A 15,835-nucleotide genomic window follows, 5' to 3' on the forward strand; every position below is an offset into this window, starting at 1 on the left:
TGGTTGAAATCTTGTGTTGAATGAAAAGGATCTTGGTTCTTTCTCCTCTCTTAAGAAGAAACGAGACTGCGTTTGATTGGCCGGTCTGAAGTGAGGCTTTCATGCGTCACTCAGGAAATATAATCACACATTCACCAAAACCTGTCGTGTCAAGCTTCATTTAGGAGACAGTTACATAGTGGAGGATGTATGATCTTGTCATTACATTTCAGTAATGACAGCTTGAATTTAAGTAACAACATGAGGTCTTTTTATGCTCATACATTGGCTCTGGACTTTCTATCCTTATGCTGAGTGGATCCAATAACATGTAGGTTTAATATTTAACCAGTGTCATGGCAAAAAATATGAACACATACTACAGTTATTATTTTTTGTCTTTACTTGTTAATAATCTGAAAAATCTAATTACAGATATTCACTTTTTTTTATGATTTTAGTCAAAAAATAGTGTGTGGAAACATCATGTAGCTGCTTTGCATCGAGCAGTTCAAATAAAATTGCATTCAACACTATGTTAAATTTATTCACTTGCAATAATTTTTATTTTTATTTTTTTTCATTTTTTTTATTTGCTTTGTTCACACCAGGGGTTTGGTTTCAACAACATAATGACTGTCAGCCATCTGAAATAAATGATGACACTGAAATGGATTGAACACACAACACACTCACACTTTATTAATTATGTAGAGTCAATTTATTTTATCATTAAATACATTTTTTTTAATACATTGAGGAAAAAACATTGCGAAGATACTTGATGCTCCAAACAAGAAAGAAAGCAGGAGGTTCGAAAATACACATATTACTTTTTTTTTTCTCCAAAAATCCACATTTGAATCTATGTTGCATCTCTAAAGAGAAATAAAAACAATCTTAATTGCAGAGAAAGTACAAATGAAACAGTCCAGTCTACTGCCTTAAACCAGAGTAAACACACTCAGTCTCATCAAAGTTCTCCTCTCTTCTTGAGCTTTTTGGCAGTTTAATGCTCAAGGCAGCGTAATGAAGGCTGTCTGCATCTTGGTAGCCCTGGTGACAAAATATACAACACACACAACAATTATTATTTTTTTAAATGCCATTTAAAAGTTACTGTAAGTAAATCTAACAGTTGAACTACAGTGATAATAACGACCTGTGCATATGTGGTGGAGGGAGCTGAAAGTCCTGCTTGGGATGCTGGTTGTGAAACAGAAGAAACACTTTAGCATAAATGAACCAAGAACAGTTTAAGCTCATTAAAATAACAGTTACCTGTAGATTGGCAGTTCTTTCTTTTGTTCATCTTGTACATTACGATACCCAGTAAAACGCTCAGGATGGTGGTGAATGTCAAAGCTCCACTCAGGAAATACACCGAGACCAGAGAGTTCACCTCACCTGCCAAATCTGGACATCAGAAACAGAGCCGTCAGCTTTTTCTCTGTTCTAATATGAAGTTTAACTACAAACTGAACATTATTAACCATTTATCAAATGAGACAAGGTACTCACTTTGCTTGGTTCTGTTTCCAAACACGATGTATCCACATGAAGCAACAGCACAGCGGTGATCCATTCCCTTCATTTGCTGGTTGTAGACACACATTTGTGTGTCAGGTTTCCTCTCACAGTGATCACCCCTGCCTCCGTGGGTGTACATGATTCTTGGACGATGTTCTTCTTCACTTTTGAACCAGTAAACTCTGTGTTCTCTAGCACAGTCCCCACTATGCAGTGTGCAGCTCACGGATCCCAGTGGCTGAATGCTCTCAGATGCTGACTGGTGTACAAAAGCTTTAATGCTCAAACCGGACCCCTTTACATTGACTTCAGTTCCCTCCCCGAATTTAAACTCAAACGAAACACCGCTTGCACAGAAGTAAGTAGCCGAGTCAGAAATTTGTACATCTGAAATGTTTAGGTGGTTCTTACCACTGTTAGTTTCCAGTGTGAAGCGTGGATTGTCCTTGAACTCATCCTCAAAAATGCCATTTTTATCATATGTATAGGTAGCAGACATACGCTGTAGCCTCTGTCCCAGTGTTTGCTTATACCAGTAATACTTTACATCATCGTTGTCATGAAAAAAACATGTCAAAGTCACGTTGTCACCAACTTTAGCCTGTATATACCGTCTGTCTTGACGCACAGTTGAGGGTTGTTTCAAGTGATTCCCCTGAGCTGAAGTGAAACAGAAAATAAAGAAGAATTACTTTTAAATGACCAAAATGAACTCATACAAACATTATGTTCACATGAATGGCTTTGATAAAAGTGAAGCTCACCTATTTCCCCCAAGAACAGGCATGTCAGACATGAGAGGAACATTGGAGGTGTCATCCTGTTGAGATTGCCTTGCTGAGTGAAAAGCACATGAATACTCTGTACACTCCTCAGAGACACGACTGTGCTGATTGGTCAACAAGGCAACATGATCACATGTTCTGTAGCACCTCCAGTGGCAATTTTTGGACCTGAAGAAGAATCACGTAGGAAAATCTGAAACTCTCACACCCAAATCAACTTCCACATACAAATGGATGACCTTTATATTTACACACTAATAAGAAGATCAGTAGAGTGTACTTTACTAATGCATTTAGACTCAACTTAGCACATTTGTACAGAATGAAAACACTTTGCAAGGCTGCCTACCTAACTGACAATACAAAACCCACAGAATAAGGTGAAGAGTTGTTGTCCATCCATCCATCCATTTTCTTTCGATTATCTGGGATTGGGTCACGGGGGCAGTAGGCGGAGCAAGTCATTCCAGACTTCCCTCCCCCCGGCGACGCTTTCCAGCTCTTCCTGGGAGATCCCGAGGTGTTCCCTGGCCAGCCGAGAGATATAATCCCTCCAGCGGGTTCTGGGTCTGCCCCGGGGTCTCCTCCCAGGTGGACGTGTTCAGAACACCTCCAGAGAAAGCCTCTCCGGAGGTATCCAAATCAGATGTCCATACCACCTCAACTGGCTTCGACGTGCAGGAGCAGCGGCTCTACTCCGAGCTCCCTCCGGATGTCCGAGCTCCTCACCCTATCTCTAAGGCTGAGCCCAGCCACCCTGTGGAGGAAGCTCATTTCGGCCGCTTGTATCCACGATCTCGTTCTTTCGGTCACAACCCAAAGCTGGTGACCATAGGTGAGGGTTGGGACATAGATGGACTGGTAAATTAAAAGCCTTGTGGCTCAGTTCTCTCTTCACCATGACGGTCCAGTACAGCGCCTGCATTACTGCTGATGCTGCACCAAGCCTCCTGTGCACCTCGCGCTCCATTTTCACATCACTCATGAACAAGATCCCGAGATACTTAAACTCCCTTGCTTGAGGAAACGTGAACTAGCTCTGGGTACATGGAAGAGTTGTTGTGAAGAGACAAAGTTGGTACTAAATCAAAGTATAAACATTCATAGGAGCTGTGATCAAAAAGATTCAATACTGTGGTTATAAGAATTCAAAATGGTGACACTTTAAGTTGAATTTAAGTTTGAGGTGAAGAGGAAGAGCCGAAGCCAAATCTCACAAGCAGGGAGGGTGGGGTGAGGAGGGATGATTGTGCTGGTTTGGCCACCAAAGTCAAATGTTTTTAATACACTCTGACTGCCAGTTGCAACACAGTTCAGGTCAGTTTGCGCCGAATCTTCCCTCTTAGAAGGGTACAGCAGAACTTGGCATTGACAATCTGACCCTGGGGTGCAAATGCTTAGTGCACAATCCCATCCATCCATCCATTATCTACACACCGCTTAATCCTCACTAGGGTCGCGGGGGGCAGGAGTCTATCCCAGCTGACTCAGGGTGAAGGCAGGGGACACCCTGGACAGGTCACCAGTCTATCACAGGGCTACACTTAGAGACAGACAACCAAGCACACTCACATTCACACCTACGGACAATTTAGAATCACCAATTGACCTCAACAAGTTTGAGAGGGAGGAAGCCGGAGAACCCAGAGAGAACCCACACAAAATCTGTGCACGATCACATGAACGTCAAAAAAAAAAGAAAAGATGAGCATGACCGTGGTTACACTTTTATTAAAACGACTGCTGCTTGTTCTCAGAGTTGTAGCTGTAAACCCAATTCTCATCACCAGTGATGATCCTTGACGTTAAGTTTGGGTCATTCAGGGACGGTTTATGCAGACTTTGATACAGTGCGCCTTCTGCTCTAAACCATTTCAACCATTTCTCTGATGGCGCTGCACAGTTTTCCCTCTTTTCAATTTTTTTTTCAAAAAGGCTCCTTTGTGACTCTTTCCCCTTCCTTTCTACGTGCTGCCAAATATCGTAGTATATATCTGTAATAATCTATGGTCAACTCTTTTTTTTTTTAAGTCGACTTCATGAGCCACAAACTGAGCAAACAACAAGCCAACCTTGTTCACACACGCTCATCACTATCTATAAACTCTAGAAAATGCTGCTTTGAAACTTATTTCCAGTTCAGTCTGTGCTACTTGCAACAGCTTTTGTTTTCTCACTTCGTAGCATCTACTGGTGATTTGATATTGGTGAAGATGTTGCACTTCCTGGATTGTATTGTATTGTCTCACTACACCCACAAATGCACGCCCCTGTGTGGTTTTTATGCTGTAGACTGACTGTGAATCTCCACATGTCTAAATACTGCTGAAACCCACAAACATTACTGCAGTGAAAGAGATCCGGAGCAAAATGGCAGCAGGGCCAACAAGTCTCACTGATATGATCGCCTAATCATATCATTTTATGTCTTATCCATACTGCAACCGACAGTCACTGGAACTTTAACTCTTGTTGTGTCATTCATAGTCAGTTAGATGACAAGGCTAATTATTTTTTTAGTATGTTTAGTGTGTTCTGTAACAGTACAGCCTAGCTCACCACAAACACTCAAACCAAGGGAACAAATACCACAAAGCCTTTCAACCAACTTTCCCTCAGCAGCCGTCTTTAAATGTTCTACCATATGAAACCCCAGAGCCACATGTCGTAAGTGTGATTTCTCTCTGTTGGCAAAGTCTGTATGAGCAATGGAGTTTTTTTGTTATATTCAGTCAGATCTCTATCTTGGTCTTATCTGATTGTGTTCCCAATATTCAGCAGGCTTCTTTTCATGCATTTTAGCAAAGTTTATTCCTGCAGTTTAGCGGCAAAGTGCAAGCAAAGGAGGTCTGTTGAGGTTTATGTTGGGCACTGTGCTACGCATTTCTATTACAGAAACTCAGATTTTCATTGATGACCGCTATGCCAAGTCTGAAGCACTCGACTGCTTGTTTTTCAAAGGTGGACTGTGAAGGATTGTAAATCAACCACTGAGGCTGTCATTAAGGGTCCCATTGTTCATTCTATGCTTCCTAATTACTGCTGCCACTGTGTTTTGACTGTTTTTTAGCTGTTGAGTAATCTCCTTGTATACGTTGTCATCTTTGTTAAGTCAGACATTCCACGTCGTCCAAAAGTTTTGGTGTTTCCGAATCCTTTCATGCAGTTAGGCAACTTAAAAATCACAGGTGCACCCAATTTTTTTTCAGTGATCACATTTTTTCTAACTTTTATCCACTTTTGTTGCTCTGAGTTTCTACTTTGGGGCCTGTATTTCTAAATTATTTGTTCATCTGAGTTAAAAAGGCGAGTAGAAGGAGTTCAATGATGGAAAGCATCATTTATCCACCATATCTAACGTACTCCTTGAGGCTGGCAGCATCCGACATGACGTGAATTATATTTATGGTTGATATACTAAACACTAATGCATTTCATCACTGTTAAAGTGTAACACGACAGGATCACAATTATTAGATCTTTAATGACAAACATACATGGTACTGTATTTTTTGTTGAAAATAATATGTAAAAGCAAAAATATCAATCATCCATCCATCCATTATCTATACACAGATAACCTTCACTAGGGTAATAGCAAACATTTGTATTCAAAGTATATTTCTTTCATACTCTTTAGCATCAGTTGGCATTTCATTTTTAACATACTGGGTTCGGAAAACATAAAAAAAACATCAAAGGATTATAAAACAAAGTGGCATCGAAGACTTCCTGCTTAAAACCATATACACACACACAAACACAACTGCAAAGACAGCATCAGATACACTCTTAGCACAGCATATAGTTTGACAGGAAGCCATAAAGAGATCCTTACATCACTGGATTTATAACAACACACAGATAACAGATACTGCCCAGTATAGAGCACTGTATTTCACTGTATTGTATTGTACTGGCATTAAAATAAAACAAACTGTGGCTTATTTTTGTGGTGCTACTTAGATTTTTCACAGCGCATCACTGACAGATAGATAGCTGTAATGCAAATATCACACCTTTGCCAAAAAATAAAATACATCAGTTGTAGAAGCCTGTCGAGGTATTTTACTACAACCCAAGGCTTTGTATTGATCGACGTCATTCATAGCAGGTCTCAAAATAGATGTTAACAAAACCACCACAAAACATAAATGAAGCTCGCCACCTCTTCTACTTTACACTAGAGTACACACATTGATTGGAGGTATCTTCCCTCTGTTTTCTTGATGCATTGAACCTGTGTTCCCTTAAAGCTGCATAATGGAGGTTGTCTGCATCTTGGTGACCCTAAAACCAAAATATGTCAGCGAATCAATCACAACATGGTAACGTGCCATAACGTCTTAATAGTAATTGAAATTTTTACTAATTAAATTTGAATGATAATCACCTCAGTATTAGCAGTGGAGGGTTCTGAATATCTTGGGTTTGTGTCTGGTGTGAAACACAGAAAAGGTTATTTCAATGAAAAGCCATCTATATTGAATGCAACCCAGTTTAACACAATAGTATTAGTTACCTGTACGTTGCCAGGGGTTTTTCTTCCTCATCTTGTGCAATAAGAAAGCCATTAAAACATTCAGGATAATGGTCAATGCCAAAGCTCCACTTAAGAAAAACACAAGATGTTTGATAGAGTTCATCCCATCTGCAGAAAGCCAGACATCAGAAGATGTTACAGACCTTTGAGCGAACTTTGATGACAGAGTAGTCCTAGTGTTAGTCAGGTTTGCAGTACTTACCTGCTAATTCCGGTTTGGTACCGTCTCCGAAGACTATGTGACGGCATGAGGCAACAGCACAGTCGTGGGCTCCAGCATGAGACAGATTCATCGGCAAATTGTAGACACAGGTTTGTGTTGGTGTGTTGGGTTTCCTCATACGCTGATCATTCCTGCCTCCGTCAGTATAAATGAGTCCTGGATGAGATTCTAGTTGATTTCTGAACCAGTAAACGCTGTGTTCTCCATCGCAGGTCCCAGTATGTACTGTACAGCTCAGAGTCTCGGGGTCTCCTGGTTGGATGGTCTCAGATGCCGACTGCCTCACTGAAGTTTGTATGTTCAAGCCTGAACCTCTCACACTGACTGTAATGCCTTCTCCAAATTCAAACTTGTATGAACTGCAGCTTACACAGTAATACGTAGCTGAATCTGAAATGTGCAAATCTGAGATTGTCAAGTGGTTCTTACCGTTTTGGGTTTCTAGCGACAATCTTGAATTGTTCTTGAATTCATCACTAAAAGTTCCGACTTTATCGTGTTTATAGAAACGGGAAAGGAGCTTTGGTTTCTGTCCCAGACTTTGCTTATACCAAAGAAACACAGCTGCAACGTTACTTTGATAGAAACATTGCAAAGTCACATTGCCACCAACATCAGCTGACATGAAACCACTGTCTTGATGCACATGTCCAGGCAAGTTAGTTCCCAAGCCTGAAGAGAACAGACCAAGAAAGTTTGCAATTAAATCCATTTTATAAGGTTATCATGATGTCAACAACGAATATACATGTCTAAGAATGTAAAAGTGTTCACAAATTACCTTTTCTCCACAAGACCAGACAAGTCAGATATACAGCAAAGCTCAGAGATGTCATCTTGATCAAAAAGTCTTGACGAATGCAAAGAACCCCTTATGCGTTCTCTGCCTTTAGAGAGAGGGCTGCATTTGATTGGCTAAGATGTGACACTGAACTTCCTATTTTGGAAACAGTAAACTCATGATCTGTGCCGCCTCTATTGTCGATTTGGCTGTCAAGACAAAAGATGTTTCTTATGATGCTTAATACTGTATAGGTCAACATGACTGCAAATACTGAACATTTCAGCTTGTGTAGGTTAAATTTATTTAAGTCTTGATGACTTAAATGGTTCATTATCTGCCTATAACTAAAGAGCATAGTCGACATTCAGCAAGTGAATAGAGTTTCACGAAACTTAGCCGAGGTGAACGCTAAGATCCTGTTAACGGTCACTCAGGATATAGTCTGTATTTAAATAATACAGGGTTTTGGTGCAGCATGTTCTACTGTGTTTTTTCTTTGGTTTTCCTGTGTGTAAAGCTCTGCAGTGGCTTAAGTTTCCACCAGTGGAAAACCAGTCATACAGACATGAGTTCATATCACCTTCACCACAGGAGGGACTGAAAACACCAATGTTTTTAATCACAAGAGGGTGTAACCGTGTAAGGATTCTCTATATGTACTGCCTGCTGGCGTTTTCATGGTTGTTTGACAGAAATTATGTCCAGTTGTGGCTTTTTTTTTTTTAGGTGTTTCTCATTAAGATGTGTTACACAAATGCAGTGTCTGCATGTGGAACATTTTTGCAACCAATCCTTATGAAGCTGTTGCCACTGTTTTCTGCAGAATGTCTCATCCTTTCCAACTGTTGCAGGCATGTCCCTCCACAAGCTCTGTGCCACGTTGGAAACCCTATATTCCCCTATTGACTGACCATAGAGATGCCTGTAGAGACTGACTTGCTTCAGGCTGGAATATGTTTTTCCAATGAACGTGATACATGGAATCAGCACAAGAAAATGCATGTGGCTGTTATACTCAGCGCGGCGACTGTTACAAACTGCGGGGGGCAGTGTGTTGCAAACGCACGCATACCACAGTACTAAATTAGAGTAGAAGAAGTTTGGCATTGTTTACATCACTGACAACATGGTGACACACGCTTGTAGTTTACACAAGTTGCAGTAAATACGCCGGATTTAGCACAAGGCTAAATGCCATCTGATTTTAGCAGTTTGTTTTCTGTTCTGACATAATTATCGATAGACTTACCTCATCTGGAGGGAAATTTGAGTCAGTTTCCCTGTGCTTGAAAGCCAGCTCAACTCTCTTAAAACCCTAGGGACATTTTGGCTTCCCTTTGGGTCTCCACTTCGCCCTTTGGTGCTCTTTTATTACCTGAACGTATCTGTCCTGTAGGTTTTTCCAGGTTTTCTTCACCCATTCCTCTTCTTTACCAAGTGTGGCCGCAATTTCACGCCACGAATTGTTCATCACACGGCTATCGAAGTGGTCCCTGTGTGAAGAATCATATAAATGCCTATATTTTTGTACCTCTGCCACTAGGAGCTCCTGTTTGTCTGCCATGTTTTCCGCATGTTTCCATTTGCATTTTTAGAAATTTTCTGCTTGAAAAGGACCACGCAAGGGGGTGTGGCTGCTAAAATGATGTCATTTGTCCACACAGAGCCGCGCGGACCTCGTGGATGTATCAAGCATAAACCAGCTGTTGGTAGTTGTTTGGAAAAAAAAAATATCCACATGGCAACACGAGACAAAGAAGTTATTGGATTCATCATGTGGGAACCAGGAAAGTTTCTACCAAATTTGGTTCCAATAAACCTTTTATCAGCAGACATTTTGACATGTCATGGCAGGAAAAGCACGAATGCGTGATGATGGTAGTGGCAGGTCTGGGGGCACCTAATGGGACTGAGGGTTTATTGATTCTACCTGTGCCTTCGCCATTGTGACAAGTGGAATTCTGTCCACGAATAAGTTCTTTTCATCTGCTGAGATAATTTATGGAATAAGTGAAAATGGTGACCTGAGTTGTGCCATAGGGAGGCGGACTGTTTCCTCAGACCTGGAAAGTCCTGGGTTCAAATCAAACAGGTCTTTCTGTGTGGAGTTTGCTTGTTCTCCCTGTCCCTGTGTGGGTTTTATACTGGGTGCGCCGGCTTCCTCCCACAGTCCAAAGACATCTTTAGGTTAATTGGTGGTTCTAAATTGGCCGTGAGTATGAATGTGCATGGTTGGCCCTTCAGACAATAAAGCAGTGTATAGATAATGGGTGGACCATGGATGTACAATAGGACGTATCTGAAGTTCACCATAGTCACAAGGACCTTGGATGCTGACCTGGCAGTCAAAAATATTGTCCAACTTTCAGGTTTTTTTCTTTTGTTGCTGTTTCATTCACTTGACCTTCCCGTGGGTTCCTGTTTGAACTAAACTCTTTACATTGTCATGACATTGGGTCAGAAATATTATTTAGCTAGTCTCTGGAAGTGTGTGATTATAATACTTCCATGGTTTAAAAAAAAACTCTTTTAGAAAAAATAAAAGCTCACCTTGTTTGTAGTTGAAGGTGTTGTGTTGGCAGTTTTACAGACATCTCTTTTATGATGGTGGTCTATGGGGGGTTATACATTTTGGGCCAAAGGGGATTTTCTTTGCTGCAATAATATGAGTGGAGAATTTGAAAAAATTGCAGCAAGGCCAATATTTCACAAAAATTCAGCCATTATGTAACAAAACAAAATGTTTTAATGTCAACCTCATGATGGTGCTGAAGGAAAGAGTCTAGTAGATTCAGCCTTTGGGGATTTTGAATATCTGCACAGAATTAATCTGTCCAGTAATTGTTCAGTCAAAATGGTGGCTTGCCCGACTACTCGACATTGTCATAACAACTGTCTGTCAGGCGGAAATTTCTGTGGTGGGCCATGAAGAGAAGCTTACATCCCCAGCAAAGTGTTGATGGTTCAAGACTTCAAAGCTACACTGCGATCTTAAAGAATTTAGACCAAAACATTGCAATGATTGATTGCATATACTGTATGTAATGTTACAGGGTTTATAAATACAGATGATTTTTATCGAACTTGATTTTAACATTCTGACAGTGATCTATTCGTGTAATCTTTCAGTTGTAGCTAAGGGCGTCAGAGTTATACTGTGGGGCTGCAGTGCATGAAGACACTGCAGAGAGTTCCTGTTTGAAACCACAAAGACAAAGTGCGATTGGTCCTTGACACGTACATGACAAAAGTATACTAAGAGTTAATCTTCAACCGTCGACCACAAAAAGGCTTAAAAAAGACTCACGTCTCAGGCTTCAGGTGTACAATTAACACACTGTGTAACAATAAACAACCTGCAAGGGCTCTTGGGGAAAGTGTTTTTCAGTGCACCTAAGGCAAACACTGACAGATAATTTTCCGCCGTGTTCTGTGTAATTGTGCATTTAGAAAAGAGGTGTTGAGAAGTTTTACGAGATGTTTGTGAGCATGCAGCCATACCCGGAAGGAGTCACATCTCTGTCTGATGTTTGCAGAGGCTAGCTGATTATGTTTCTTGTACATTTCAGAGTCTGCAGTATGTGGCCTCCTTCTAGTTCTTTCCTTTAAGTTCGTAAATATAAAAATCCCAGATAAGAATTGGCCAAAGTCTTATGCTTGGCTGGTAAAAAGGGAGACACACAGATACACAAGTCATACCTAAAATCATATGTGTTCTGTCGCTCCACATCAACATAATATTCAGTGTGCCCACTCAAACAGCCAAAATTTCAGTCATTTCTGGGAAATGGAATCCAAGTTGTGTGAGTATGTCTGCAACATCAGCAGTAATGTGAGCGTTGTACTGGACCATTAAGGTGAAGCTGGAAGGCAAAGTTCTCATTTTTCCAATCTATGTTCCAACTCTCACCCATGGTCATGAATTCTGGGTAATGACTAAACAAATGAGACCGCGGATACAAACTAACAAGAAAAGATGTTCTCAAAATGGTGGCTGTGCTCAGCCTTAGGGATAGGGTGAAGGACTAGGACATCCAGAGGGAACGAAGGAAGAGTTTCTCCTCCTTTGCATTGACAGGAGCCAGCTGAGGTGGTTTGGGCATCAAGGATTCATCCTAGGTGCTATGCCTTGGAGGTTTATTGGGCAAGCTGAAATGGGATTAGACCCTGGGGTAGACCTAGAACTTCCTAGAGGGGCTACATATCTCATCTGGCCTGTGAACACCTTTAAATCTGCCGGGAGGAGCTAGAGGATGTTGCTGAGGAGAGGAACGTCTGACATTGTGATCCAATCCCGGATAAGTAGGAAAAAAAAAATGGATGGATCATTCTATGTCGATCATCAACATCAGTACAAAAAGTCATGCCAGCACGTTCAGTTGTTGAGATATTGTAGTAACTAAAGTGGTGCGTCACCTGACAGGACAACATACTTCACAACAATGCATCAAGGAAACTTTGCCACTTGTTTTATTAGTTTTCTTTCTGCAAGGCCAATCATTAAATTCAGTATATGGAGGTAAAATCTAACAACATTGCTCCTGTTTCATAAAAAAAAAAAGTGCATTGATAGACACATGTACAAAATCATCTGTTCTTATACCAAAAGAAAAAAAAACACTGAAATAACTGATAGCATATATACCAATATTACTAGTTATGATTTAATCAGTTCAAAACATGTTATGATTTTTAAAACTTTACTAATGCAATTGCTAAAATAATGTCTTCTTGTCTACCTAAACCCCCCCTCCCTGGGTGTCAGTGTTCTACTGTGTGGCTGCAATGCACGAAAACACAGCAGGTACATCCTGTTTGAGACCAAAGCGAGAGCAGAGGGTCCTAGAGATGACTGAAGTACACTAAGAGCTAAACGTTTGACTGTCAGCCACTCCCAGGCTAAAAAAAGACCCTCATGTCTCTGGGGTTGTGGCAACACGTGTACAGTAAACAAGCTGTGAGCACTAAGACATCAGTACACTTACTGCAGGGACTCAGAATTGAACAGTTTTGTTTTATGCCACGTTTTTTTTTTTTATATAGCTGGTTTATCTGACGTTTGTTGTATCCTCCCGTGAACAGGCCTGCTCTGTGTGTGAGAAGCTATTACAATGGTAGGACTCATTTCCGCGTGCTTCATGGTTGCGTGCCGAGTTGAGTGTGGTTTTTTGTTTGTGCACTGTAAAGGACGAGTGTAGCGAGAATGGAAATATGGCACCTTCAGTCACATCAAAGTAACCTGGCTTGACTGCAGCTCAAGACGGGCGTTTCATCTATTTGCAAAGCTTTACATTTAGTTTATGAAGAAGACATCTGACAAAACCTGTCATTTAGGTTCACACAGAAGCAAAGTACAAATGAAAAAATACAATCTAGTGCCGTACACCGGAGTATACACATTCACTCAAGGTGTTATCCTTCTCCCTTCTTGATCTGTTGACCTTGTTGTGCCTCAAAGCAGCATAATGGAGGCTGTCTGCATCTCGGAAGCCCTGGTTGTAAAATATAGAAAAGTTAGTTGCTATATTACTATGTGTCATGATTAGTATACTAGTGCACTTTGGTGCAAATCAACATAGCCCTGCAACAATAACTTGTTTTTTAAGTTTTCAATGTCACATAAAAAGAGAACTACTTTCTCAAATAATGCAATTTGCTGTAAAAACAACTGCGATGTCTGAATACACAACTTACACAAAAATTTTGATGTTATGATTTCATAGACCTTCAAGAACTTCATATTTAACACTTAGCAAACATTTGCGTGTTCAGTCTGATGCTATGCAGTGCAACAAGTTGCTGCACTTTGAACATGCTTACGTCTGCATTTGGAGCTGAGGCAGCTGAAGATGTCTCTTGAGGCTCTGTTTGTGAAAGAAACAACAAAAAAAAATGTCTTCAACATGTCATGAGCTGAAGCTAGAATGAGTCTTGTAAGTGAGCTGGATCTTTTGGACCAAAAGTAATGAACCACTTATCTATTGTGCAATTGAAGTGTGACAGATATAGATATATAAAATTAAATGATTGAATGAACAAAAGCAGTAAAGCCACTTTATAACATAAGTAAACCAGTAGTAAAAGTAATAAACCAGTTGTATTAACCTGTAGCCACAATGCATAGTACAACACTGATGATTTTATAATTGCAAACTATATATAGGATGTTACACAAATGGGCACAAATGAGCATGTTAAAACTGAACTCTGTGCTATTCACACCTTGTCTGAACTCTGAAGTCAGAGTCGTCAAAGGGATTTCACATCAAGTAACACTATAGGATATGTCAGTTATCCGACAGTAATATCACATTCGTCCAACGTGCACTGAAATGTAAAGAATGACAGTTTTGCCTACCTGGGCATTTGCGGCTCCTTGTCTTGTACACCGTATATACTTTGTAAGCCAGCACAACTACCAGGATGGTGCTGAATCCCAGAGCTCCACTCAAGACATACACCAAGACTCGAGAGAACACCTCCTCTGCAGAGATCCACACATGAGGAGACATCACAGAATTTAGCATCAAGCACTATTTTACAAAGACGGCAATCTTTGCTGGACTGGTACCGACCATCAAAGTCCAACTTGGTCCCGTTTCCAAACAGAATGCGTCCACATGAGGCAACAGCACAGTAGTATGTTCCAGCATGAGACTGGTTCAGGCTCTTCAGTGGCAGGGTGTAGGCACAGGTTTGTGTTTTTGTGTTGGGCTTGCTCTCACACTGATCGTTCCTGCCTCCATGGGTGTAAATGAGTCCTGAATGAGAATTTTCTCTTTTTTTGAACCAATAAACACTGTGTTCTCCATCACAGGTCCAAGTCTGTATTGTACAGTTTAGAGTCACAGAACCTCCTGGTTGGATGGTCTTAGATGCCGACTGCTCAACCAAAGCTTGGAAGTTTTGACCTGAACCCTTTACATGGACCATTATTCCCTCCAAATATTCATACACGTATGAATAGCAACTTATACAGTAGTAAGTAGCTGAGTCTGACATCTGCACATTTGATATCTTCAGGTGATTTTTACCTCTGCCAGTTTCCAGATGAAAGCGTGGATTGTTGCTAAACTCATCACTAAAAGTGCCATTTTTGTCATGCTTATAGTATTTAGACAGCAGCTGTGGTTTCTGTCCCGGGGGTTGCTTATACCAGAAAAACATCACTTCAAGAGTGTTTTCTTCATACAAGCATTCCAAAGTCACGTCGTCACCAGCGTTAACTGATTCAAAACGTAAAGCTGACGATCGTTTCGGGGCTGTCAAATGAGCTGAAGACAAAATGAAGACAAGCAAATTAATACATTAAAAGCTTACTAAAAGTATATTGTAAAGCTAGTAACACAATATTAAAAAAAGAAACAGCTTACCCATAGTTCCCAAGAGCAGACATGTAACACAGAAAGAAATCACTGGAGGTGTCATTTTGTTGGAATTGCTCTGGTTCACTGAGAGAATCTCACTACGTTCTCTACACTTCAGAAATAAGGCTGTGTTTGATTGGCCAATCAGAAATGACTGAACCATCACATGATCAGTGCCCCCCTACAGTGCTACTTTTGGTTTATGAGAAGACGTGGGAGTAGAATGGATAAAGATGCTTGTGAAAGAGCAAGTAATGAGGATTTATGAAGGAACATGTACACAAGGTCCACATTATTGCCTGCTCTGTACATGTAACCAATATCTTCTAAAGTGAGTGTGGTGCAATCTGCTGCAGGTGACAAATGAAAGGAAAAACCAACAGACGGTGTGTTGGTAAATTGTTGGCCACCATGTGCCACCAGAACAAGCTTCAACACCCCTTGGCATTGATCCTCCGAGTTTTTGGAACTCCACTGGAGAGATGAAAACCAGCCAGTTGGATAATCACATGAGTGGACACAACTGTGGCAGGGAGCGATCCATCTGCAACTCATCACCATCTGCGATAAAAGCCACGCTCATACCACTACAAACCACACTGGACCGTAAACTACAACACTTCT

At 40.8% G+C, this 15,835-nt stretch overlaps 3 protein-coding genes across 3 annotated transcripts in view; all 3 read right to left on the reverse strand.

Moving 5' to 3' along the window:
- LOC103361187 (uncharacterized) overlaps window positions 1-2,347 on the reverse strand; it is a 4,118-nt gene extending 1,771 nt beyond the window's left edge. The window contains exons 1-5 of the mRNA XM_008287205.1: window positions 2,274-2,347; window positions 1,501-2,169; window positions 1,261-1,395; window positions 1,142-1,185; window positions 920-1,035 (exon numbers count right to left, since the gene is read on the reverse strand). Of these exons, the coding sequence (XP_008285427.1) occupies window positions 920-1,035; window positions 1,142-1,185; window positions 1,261-1,395; window positions 1,501-2,169; window positions 2,274-2,328 (1,019 nt within the window). The 5' untranslated portion in view covers window positions 2,329-2,347. The remainder of the gene's footprint in view (window positions 1-919; window positions 1,036-1,141; window positions 1,186-1,260; window positions 1,396-1,500; window positions 2,170-2,273) is intronic.
- Window positions 2,348-6,467: 4,120 nt separating this feature from the next.
- On the reverse strand, window positions 6,468-7,896 carry LOC103361188 (uncharacterized). The gene is made up of 5 exons (XM_008287206.1): window positions 7,842-7,896; window positions 7,061-7,732; window positions 6,817-6,945; window positions 6,688-6,731; window positions 6,468-6,584 (listed from the first exon to the last, which is right to left on the reverse strand). The coding sequence occupies exons 1-5, from the start codon at window positions 7,894-7,896 to the stop codon at window positions 6,468-6,470; spliced, it is 1,017 nt and encodes a 338-aa protein (XP_008285428.1).
- Window positions 7,897-12,297: 4,401 nt separating this feature from the next.
- Window positions 12,298-15,835, reverse strand: part of LOC103361177 (uncharacterized) — a 7,093-nt gene continuing 3,555 nt past the window's right edge. The window contains exons 2-6 of the mRNA XM_008287193.1: window positions 15,218-15,295; window positions 14,420-15,118; window positions 14,203-14,328; window positions 13,665-13,708; window positions 12,298-13,336 (exon numbers count right to left, since the gene is read on the reverse strand). Of these exons, the coding sequence (XP_008285415.1) occupies window positions 13,217-13,336; window positions 13,665-13,708; window positions 14,203-14,328; window positions 14,420-15,118; window positions 15,218-15,272 (1,044 nt within the window). The 5' untranslated portion in view covers window positions 15,273-15,295 and the 3' untranslated portion in view covers window positions 12,298-13,216. The remainder of the gene's footprint in view (window positions 13,337-13,664; window positions 13,709-14,202; window positions 14,329-14,419; window positions 15,119-15,217; window positions 15,296-15,835) is intronic.

Source organism: Stegastes partitus, unplaced genomic scaffold, assembly GCF_000690725.1.
Source record: "Stegastes partitus isolate 25-593 unplaced genomic scaffold, Stegastes_partitus-1.0.2 Scaffold489, whole genome shotgun sequence".
Classification (NCBI taxonomy): domain Eukaryota; kingdom Metazoa; phylum Chordata; class Actinopteri; family Pomacentridae; genus Stegastes; species Stegastes partitus.